Source organism: Tenrec ecaudatus, chromosome 6, assembly GCF_050624435.1.
Source record: "Tenrec ecaudatus isolate mTenEca1 chromosome 6, mTenEca1.hap1, whole genome shotgun sequence".
Taxonomy (NCBI): domain Eukaryota; kingdom Metazoa; phylum Chordata; class Mammalia; order Afrosoricida; family Tenrecidae; genus Tenrec; species Tenrec ecaudatus.
Genome location: NC_134535.1, coordinates 116,918,255 through 116,928,455, shown reverse-complemented (window position 1 = coordinate 116,928,455; position 10,201 = coordinate 116,918,255). Strand labels below are relative to the sequence as shown.

The following is a 10,201-nucleotide window of genomic DNA, read 5'->3' as shown; positions in this document are numbered from 1 at the left end:
TGCAAACTCATGTGTGGGTCGTTACAATGGTCTTTAACCTTCCTGCAGTGACCTTCTCTTCTGAATATGTGTGTCTTGAATATTGAATGTATTCATGTGTGCTGATATCCGGGTTCAGAGCTTCCCTTGGCCCAACTATTGCACTGTAATGCTTAAGAACTCGGAAAGAAGTTTACTGATTCTATGACGATGAAATAAAACAATGTTTGTAAAGAACTGGTGACCCAGTAGTTGAGTATGCAATGGCAATGGGAAAGGTTAGTCGTTCAAACTCACCAGCAGCACTGACATAGATGGACGAGGCAGTCTGCTTCTCTATAGAATGCAGTGTTGCAAACCCTACAGGCAGTTAGGCTATTCTTCCCACAGGGTCTCTGTGAGTTAACATCGACGTGACAGCAACACTTGGAAAATAAAGAACTGAGCCTATAAAATATATTGAATATCCAAGGGCACGAGGGCAAAGGAAGGAAGAGAGGAACAAATTAGGTAGGGGATGGGTGTTAACTTTGGTGTCATGAATGAGAGTAAGCCAAGAGGGAGAAGAGTAACCAGGCTCAAGTGAAGGGTAAATTTTCAGAGGTGTTCATTAGCAATTTAAACTATTGACTCCAAAGTTGATGATCCATAACCCTTTTTCTAATTTACAGTAAAAAACACAAGGTGTTCAATAAACCTTTAGAAACAGGTTATTTTTGAAGCTGGATGAAAGAGATTATATAAAACTTAAAGGACATATCAAAGTCCCTGGGCGGTGCAAATGGTTAATGTGCTCAACTGCTAACCAAAAGGTTGAGAGATCAAGTCTACTCAAAGGCAACTTGGAAGGGGGGCTGAGAGGCCTACTTCAGAACAAGCAGCTACTGAAAACGCTAGGGAGCACTCTGTGTGGAGTTGACATGCCAGCAACTAGTTAAAGGATATAGGAAACCCAAACTCACTGCCAATGGGTCAATTCTGATGCATAGCGACCCTATAGGACAGGGTGGAACTGCTCTGACTCTTTACTGGAATAGAAAGTCTTGTCTTTCTCTCTGGGAACTGCTGATGGTTTCAAACTGCCGACCCTGCTGGTTTCTGCCCAACACGAAGCCATTCTGCCCCCAGGGCTCCTCAAGGACACATGAGAGTTCTCAAAGACCACAGATACTATTTCCCTCTCTTTACAGATGAGGAAGCTGGTGATCAAGAGGGGAAGTACATGATGAAAATAAATTTACATAGAAAGTTAGTGGAAGGCTTATTGGGACAATCAATCTACCTGGATCTTTTTAAGTTTTCATAAATTGTCAGTTCACACTCCACTATGCTGAGTATTGAGGAATTCATAGGGGTTATGAGTTGGGTTGCTTACTGTAGGGTTAGCAGTTCAAAACCACCAGGAGTACCAAGAGAGAAAAACAAGGCTTTCTACCCCTATAAAAGTTACAGTCTCAGAAACTCACAGGGACAATTCTACCCAGTCCTCTAGGGTCACTACGACTTGGCATCAAGTTGATGGCAGTGGACTTGTTTTGTGCTGAGAGCCACCATTGATCTATAGCATATTTTCCCTTAAACATTCCCCTAAAAATAACTTCTCTCTTTTTGTGTCAATAAAAATACCAAGTTCTCCCAGCAAAGTACTTTTCTTTTATGGGCTTACAGTGCAGTTCTAATATATAATGGCCCTTTTCCCTTAACAAACCTCATCACATTCTCTCATTTGCTGCCTTAGGTACTTGGAAGGAAAACGCCAGCCACCCAAGGAGGCCAGAATGAGTGACAGCACTGCTTTAGCTCCTCCAGCTTCCAGCCAGGGTCCTGCCACTCCACGCAAGGGTCCCCCAAAGTTCAAGCAGCGGCAGACCCGCCAATTCAAAAGCAAGCCCCCTAAGAAGGGAGTGAAAGGGTAAGCCTGAGATGGAAAGGGAGGCTTTCTAAGTCCCCCTCCAACTCCCAACCGGGCTCCTATGGTGTGAAAGAAATTACTACTCGTAACATTACACACACCTTCAAAAGCATCACCTTGCCCTCTATTTTCCTCTCTCCCTCAGTCTTTGGGGCATCTTGTCTCAGCTCCCTGACCCACGGCCAAATGGAGCAGGGCAACTGACACCCTTCAAGCCCTTCACAGGCTCATCTGACTCGGACCTGGCCTGTCAGCCTTTCTTGACCATTCTTCTTGGCACGTTCCTTGTGGTCACTTCTCAAAAACACTCTTTATTTTTCCTTTACATCCTGTGCCTGACATAATGCCTGGCACACAGTAGGTGTTCAGTAAATGCTTTCGGATAAGTGAGTTAATTGATTAATTAACCATTTAATGCTTTTCCTATCCCTCCCTCACTCTAATGCCTATTTTAAATAATGAAGAGTGACTAACTTGAGCAGTTAATAATTCTTCTGGTCACACAGGGGACGGAGACCCCTCCACTGAAGCACTTTGTGTGAAAACTTCCCAAGGGCCATTATCTTTGCCCCAGGCCAAGGCAAAACGCAAAACGTGAGAGTTCGGGGAAAATGAAAACTCAAACCCTGTCTTCTTCCTCCTCCTCAATCAGGAAATTCACCAAATGAATCAGTCCAGGGTCCTTTGTGTTCCAATCTAGCTCATTTCCCTGTTCTTTAATCAATTCTTCCTTCCTTCCTTATTTCCTTCCATCCTTCCCTCCTCCCTTCATTTTCCACAGGTTTGGAGATGACATTCCAGGCATGGAGGGGCTAGGAACAGGTGAGTCACTCATGGGTTTAAGTGAGGACTTTTTTTCCCTGGGGAAGTCTGCCTTTTAAAATATATAATTTGAACTTCAATTGGCACTTGGAAGGGAAAAAGAAACTTAATGCAGCAGATTCTTTGAGAATATAAAAATTCAGGGGTTTAATTCAGCCTCTTAAGTGTGTGTCTACATGCAAAGACTCTTTAAAACAGAATCTTAAAATAAAAAAAAAAGATATTGTGAACCCCTGGTACCATAGTGATTACGAGTTGGGCAGATAAGCCCAAGGTCAGTAGTTCAACACTACCAGATGCTTCAAAAGAGAAAAATCAGACTTTCTGCCCCCCACAAAAGGTCACAGTCTTAGGAATTGAGGCTCACAATGGAATGAATTGGTCTTGATTTGGTATATACTTTCAGAGGGCCTATAAGGGTGAGTCTTTATGATAGAAAGGTTCTCAGAGTCCGTCTAGACCAATTTCTTTTTTTTTTCCACAAGAGAAATCTGAGACATAGAGAAATCAAAGAGGTAATTTAAGGCAACAAGAGTGAGCTTTAAGAAATAGCGATGGACTCTGGGGAATCTTCCTTTGCTACTAGGCAAGGCCCTCCTGAGGCACCTACCTCTGTTACATGTTTACACACCCCATAGCACTCAGAAGTGGCCAGCGCATCAGCATGGCGCCTCTCAATGTAATCAGTGTTCTCACCAGGAGATTCTCAGCATATTTGAATTTTGAAACCAAATGCCACTCCTAGGCCCTCAATTTGTTTCAACCCCCTTTTGAACTCACTTGCTATTCTTCTAAATAAACTGCTTCTATATTTTGACCAGCCATATACAAGACCAGCAAATTCACTTTAAGCTTTGGAAGATAAACTTAACTCTGCCAGCGCATTTGGAATAGTGAGGAGGTTTACACTGAGGGAAGGGTTGAGGCCTTTCAACCTGGTTTCTACTTCCTTCTCTACAGTGGTGGGGTTTTTAGCTAATTTGTTTAACCTCTCTGTGGAGCCCTGTTGGATAGTGGTGAAGCAATTGACTGCTAACTGGAAGTTTGCTGTGCAGGAGAAAAATGTGGCAACCTGTTTCTGTCAATCTTGGACACCCTAGGAGGCAGATCTTTCTACCTTCTACACCCTTCTAGATGGTCTTTATAATTTGGCATGGACAAGGCAATGGCAATGAGTTTGTTTAAAATTCTTAGGTGTTAGAGAGATTCTTGGTAATCATAACATTGCATGGGGGGGGCTCCATTAAATAAAGCCCTTAGATTGCCTCTAAGTATGCACTTTGGTACACCCATTGCCATCTTGTCTGTTCTGACTCACAGTGACCCTGTACGAGGTTTACAAGACTATAAATCTATATAGGAGCAGATAGCCTCAACTTTCTCCCACAGAACCACCGGTGGGTTTGCTAACCACTGATCTGGTGGTACCAGCCCATTGCTTACCTGACAGCACCACCACTTTGATATCACTCTCATTCACTGCCATCAAGTTGATTCTGACCCATAGTGACCCTCTAGGACAGGAGAGAGCTGCCCCTGGGGGATTTCCAAGGCTAACTCATTAGTAGAAAGCTTCTTCTTTTTTCCTGTGGAACAATGGTTTCAAAATGCTGACCTTATGTGGTTAGCAGCTCAATGTGTCCCCCCTAGACCAGTAGGGCTCTCATTCACTTTGATGTTTCAACATATAAAGCTACTTTGAGCAGGTCAAAGAAGTTTAAGAACCCATCTAGATTGAGTATGAGGTTAACTTAAGAGACATTGGATTTACAGATCATCTGAATTTATAGAGCCTCTAGCTTTCCTGTAACCCTTGGCCTGGCTAGAATTCCCTCCCAGTGGCTATGTTTTGGGAAGAGAGACTCTGTATCATTAATGAGCTGTAACCTCACAGGATAGTGCCTGTCAAAAGCTGTCCTGAGAACCAATTGAACAAAGAAACTCCATCTCCCCAGCAAAGATGCTTATGGATACAAATAGAGTAAGTCTAGGGAACTCTGTTCTGGGGGTGGAGTGGGTTTGAGAATGACACAGAAAGATAAAGACACAATCACCTGATCTTTCCTGGGCTACCAACCCTTGGAGATAACTGATCAGTCACTGGGCAATGAACAGGAAAGAGTAGGAAGCCCTGCAGGTGCCTTCTTGAGCAGACGAGACTTGTCTGGGCATGAGTTGCTTTACATGGTTTTCTTCCCTCTCTTGCAGATATCACAGTGATTTGTCCCTGGGAAGCTTTCAGCCACCTGGAATTACATGAGCTGGCTCAGTTTGGGATTATCTGAGGCACCCGAAATTCTGCCACTCTCAATAGCATCTGCAGTAACTTTGATAAATTCTGTCCTCTTGATGTGTTAGAATCTTACAATTCAGCTGCTCTGGAATGTTTAATATATACACAATCTTTCCCCCCTTGCTACTATGCGGAATCCTAGTATCAGATTCGCTCTTGCAGCACAGCTCAGAACATGCTCAAGAATGTACTTCCGTTGGAGCAATTCAAATGTTGGCACCGTTTCTGATCAAACGGGTAAAGGCAACCCCTCTTTCCTATGTTTGCTTATTTGTCAAGTCCATCAACTTTATTACTGCTGGCCTTCAGTCTAATTAGTAGTAGACTTTCAAGACAATATTCAGGCTACTCCCTTTCCCTCTCATTTAATACAGGAACATTGCTTCCATCGAATGGTAAAGTAGTGTTGAATGCCCTATGTCAACACTGGACTCCCTGTTCTGAAAAGCAGTTGAACAGAGAGCTGACACGCAGGGAATCCGCACTGTGCATGCAGAAGAGCACGTGCTGACCAGGGAAGCCCGGGGCTGTTTTGTAAATACTGTGAGCCATGTCCTTTCTGGGTCTGAATTGTATTGAATTAGGTTGTCCCTGGGGTCCCATGAAATGTTCAATTTTGTGGTTCTAAATTGGTGGGAAATGAAAGATTTAACTCAGAACTGTTGACATTGTGAGTCTTTTATTCGGTGACCTGATTCAGGAAAGAGCTCTTTCAGAGCCTCCTTTCATTAAGATGATTTCATCCAGTGCTTCAGGTCCAAGACCCTGGCTATCTATACCCATACTGACTGGATTTCTGTACATCTACTGACATGATCCTAAACCATCCATTGCAATGATGTATGCTCCATAAGGTTTAGACTCAGAAGCAGAAGATCCATAGCTGAACCCTCCAAACACAATGATGACTTGCTTCACCCCAGAGTTGTGTCAAATGAAATTAGCAAAGAGCTCTCTTTCCTCAATACTTCCAAAGCAATTGCAAAATTCAAATTCTGCCTCGTTCTGACTTAGAAGCTTCAGTACTAGCACTGTTGATTTCCTCATTTCAGTTTTGTAATGTGTGGTAAAGGAATGGGGTAAACGAACGGAAGAGAGTGGCAGGATGATAGAGTGGAGTGGTATGGGTTCTAGTCCTGGCTCTGCCATTGAATTGCTATATAACATGTGGCAATATCTCACCATCTGGATCCTCCAATTGCCTACATTAGCTTGTCTAAGTGTATAATTAGTTATCAGATCATCTAAAGTTATAATTAGTTTTAATGCTGTGACATTGAGATCCTTGAAGTCTGAGCACTAGGATTAGAAAAGCTCAGCACATTTCACCATTTTTTTTAGTCAACTAGACTTTGTTCTAAATATTTTGAATGAAACACCAACTTTCTTGCTGGCCAGAAACTAGAATTAGAAAAGGAAAAGTGAGGCACACATTTAAAATGGAACCATGATAAACATGAGGCATAAGAGTCCATGGGGCTTCACCCTCCTTATTCAGGAAAGAGCTTGTCCATGGCCAAGAACTCCTGACTTCACCAACACACCTGCTTTCTCTCCTGCCAGGCCATCTCGGCCCATCACCTGCTCTATGAACAGCACGTGCCCCTGTCTGACTTGTTCGTTCTAGGAGTAGAGAGGTTTCCAGCTGGATAAGACGCTGAGAAACATTTGAGTCACTTTGCAAATATTTTTCTTGTTGAATCAATAACATTGACAAAACAGAACACATCCAAAGGAATACATCCAACAATGATTTGTTAGTCTGGGTAGATTAGAAAAACAAATTCATAAACATGTGTATGTATAAGAAAGAATTTCATATACAAGAGGAATTGAGAAAGCAACCTAACCTAGTCCAGTCCAAGTCCATAAGTCTGATATCAATCCATAAAGTTCTCTTCAGACTCATGAAACACATGCAATGATGCCTAATGCAGGTTGATCACAGGCCAGTGGGTAGAAAGCCTTTGGATCTAGTGGCGTTGTAAGCATCTCAGTGCTGGGAGAGGTCTCCAAATGGCTTCTCTGACTTCAGGGATCTGGTTGCATCAGGAGAGGTCCATGTGGCTTCTCTAGCTCAGGGCACTAGGGTAGTTCCATGTGGCAAAGAGAGAGAAGTGTCTCCCGCCTCCAAGTAGGAAAATCAGGATTTCCCAGAATTTCCAGGAGAAGGCCATGCCCACACAGAGGCCTCATTGACTATGATCTGATTGACAAGCTAGACTCCACCCCTACACTCTTAATCCTCAAATTGACAAATAATTATATATCTACCACAAATGATGATAGAGAAGGGCCTAGAAATGATGCCATAAGGAGAACTACTGAAGGAGCTGACAAAGTTTACCCTGCTGGAGAAAATAACTGGCAGCCAACATTTAAAAAAGAAGGTGTACAGTGGAGAGGTCTGAGGGGCCGGCTCCAATCCCAACTATGTGGATACCTGCCCCTCCCCCCAGAAGAATTTATTTCAGAGGACACACTGAGGCTACAGCTCAGGGAGAGGGAAACATCTGATCAGAGCACACAGGAGCAAATGAAGGGGGAGGAAGAGAGTGGAGCACCTCCTGGCCCACCAAGCCTTGAGGACGATATTCCCACTCAGAGCAGCCAATCCACAGAGAAGACCATATGGCCGGCCCCACTATGGGACACGACATCCCACACTGACCCACAGCCCTACAGGAGACAACACTGGAACACAGTGTGGGAATTCCGTCCAATCTGATCCTACCACACTGAGGCAAAACACTAAGGGCGTGCAACAGAACAGCAAGGGGAACAGAGCATTGAAGTCCGCAGGGAAAACCAAACATAGACTTTGGGGCCAGGACAGACTCGACCAGAAAATCCTCCTAAAGGCCAACAAACAGTCCTTGAACTAACTACAGGCTTTTCTGTTTTGTTGTTGTGTTGTTGCTTTTTTTGTCATTGGCTTTTTGTTGTTGTTCTGTTTTCTTTTGTTGCTTGTTTTTTCTCTGTCTTGTTTTTGTGCATGTTATTATTTCCACAGGTCTGTCTAAATAAGATAGGCTGAATGTACAATCTGGAGTAGAAAACAACGGGACTGATAGTTATGGGAGGGTAATTGAGGAAAACTTAATAAAGTGACTATGTACAAAGTCCTGGGAAGGGCTAAGAATCTACAAAACTTTGTAGATTTCAGAATCTATAAAGCTTGGCACAGTAACTCAGGCCTAGCAACAGATTTGGAGTTAGCATCAGCGTTGGCGGAACAAAACCAAAGAGAACAGCTCTAACTTTTAAAAGAGGGCTGACAGGCGTGTAGTCTCCCCAAAAGGGATACGGTCAACCCACAGTGATCCTAGAGCTAAGCAAATGAAAGAGGATAAAACTCAACAAACACCGGACATTATTCTATTCGCCACTCTTCTGTTGATGCCTGCCATTGGCTGAACACACTTGGAAGTCAAAGGGCCACGGAGCCCACTGTGGCAGTCACGCAAGGCCACTCCTGCAGCAGAGCACGGGCAGGGAGGGGAGAGTGACGGGAGGACTAATGGCAACTATTCAGTGCAGCCCTCCAGCAGAAGAGCACATGCACTGTAGCCTAATGTTCTGTGGCTCTCAGCCCCAGCTGGAAACTGGGCACCAAGCAAACACCACAAAACCCATTGCTATCCAGTTGATTCTGAAGCCCTCCATAGGATTTCCCAGACTATGGATCTTTACATGGGAGCAGACAGGCTCATCTTTTCCCTCGGAATGGCTGTTGGACCACCAACCTTGTGGTGAGCCATCCAACACCTGGTCTCTTTGAGCACTACCTGGGCTCTTTGGAAAATTGGCAAGGGTATGCTTTGAACCTCCAAAGGTGATACTGATGCAATACTAGTGGAGTGGAGGAAGGAAATTTCACAGGGAAACAAACAAAAAGAATAAGATGAGTAAAAGAGAAGACTCACTCACAGAGACCCAGTAGGTCAGGGTAGAATTGCCCCTATGGGTTTCTGAAATCTCTTTATGGGAGTAGCAAGCCTCATCTGTCTCCAGAACAGAATCTGATGGTTTCAAACTGCTGGCCCTGTGGTTAGCAGCCCACATGTAATCACTACACCACCAGGGTTCGTAAAAAAAAAAAAAGAATAGCAGAAGTCAGTTTGATCACAGCATTTTAGGGATCGGGGAGATTTTTTACTCTCCTGAAAGTTTCCTGATAATAAGAACCATTTATGATTATTTGTTAAGTGTACACAAATTAGGAGTCTTCCTTCAGATTTTTTTAAACAAGAATCTCCAGGGAAGCAGTCTGGGCATCTATATTTTATATGAGCGTGCCGGGTGATATGTACACAGGCACACTGCTTTGATTGTGTTTGCCTTCTTGCATTCCATGGGTACTGCATTAATTCTTTTTTTTCCCCCACAAACGGAACTCTGCATCCAGTCAGTCTGTTGGTGCTGCTTTCCAACAGCATGTACTCACTTTGTGCTTCTGTGTCACATGTTATATTCTCACAAGACCAAAGCATTGCTCACAGGGCTCCAGCTTATACACACCTGTGTCGATTCCGAACAAAACATACTTGCAATCAAGGAATGGCAGCAAACAAGTTCGCTCAGGAACACCCTTGGTTTAGTTTCAAAGGCGTTTGATTGCCGTCTAAAAAGAATACCTTCTGGTGGATCTGCCAGGTAGTTAGATTTAAGGCAAAGAAGTCACTTCTGAAGGTTATAGGAACTTTTTAAGATTTTTGAGAGTTCAAAGAGTAATCTTGGGAAATGCTATCAAAGGGCACAGGCCATCCTAAGGGCATATGTGGCAGACGTGTTAAGAAAATTGAAATTGTTGGTGAGTAAAAGGTGGAAAAATTGAGCCAAGGAGTAGTTTCCATCACAGCAGTGCACCTGCTCATTTTTCAGAGGTAGCAAGGGCTGTGCTATGAACATTTTGATTGGAAGCCTTACCTCATCCACCCTAGAGCCCTGGTATTGCCCCTTTCAGTCTTCTTTTTGTTCTCCAAACTGAAAAAAAAATGTCTATCTCAAAGGGACAGTATTTGAGTCCTCTGGGAATACCCAAACTACCGTCTGGACATGGTGTCAATCGCCGAGTACAGAATTCGTCAGGGAAGAGTTACAGGGTTGGAAGCACGGAGAAGACATCAAGTAACACTAGCTTCATATTTTCCATATATTTTTGTTTAATAAAGCTAATGTGGCACTGTCAGTCA

At 43.6% G+C, this 10,201-nt stretch overlaps 1 protein-coding gene across 1 annotated transcript; it reads left to right on the top strand.

The window, feature by feature from the left end:
• Positions 1-1,757: 1,757 nt before the first annotated feature.
• Positions 1,758-4,998, top strand: PDE6H (phosphodiesterase 6H). Its single transcript, XM_075553077.1, has 3 exons — positions 1,758-1,891; positions 2,673-2,713; positions 4,922-4,998. The coding sequence occupies exons 1-3, from the start codon at positions 1,758-1,760 to the stop codon at positions 4,996-4,998; spliced, it is 252 nt and encodes an 83-aa protein (XP_075409192.1).
• Positions 4,999-10,201: the final 5,203 nt, after the last annotated feature.

Bases quoted from the DNA above. Each gene is read 5' to 3' on its own strand.
- PDE6H (XM_075553077.1), top strand. From the start codon at position 1,758: ATGAGTGACAGCACTGCTTTAGCTCCTCCAGCTTCCAGCCAGGGTCCT. The intron at 1,892-2,672 runs GTAAGCCTGAGA...CATTTTCCACAG, and splicing joins CCTAAGAAGGGAGTGAAAGG to GTTTGGAGATGACATTCCAG. The intron at 2,714-4,921 runs GTGAGTCACTCA...CCTCTCTTGCAG, and splicing joins CATGGAGGGGCTAGGAACAG to ATATCACAGTGATTTGTCCC.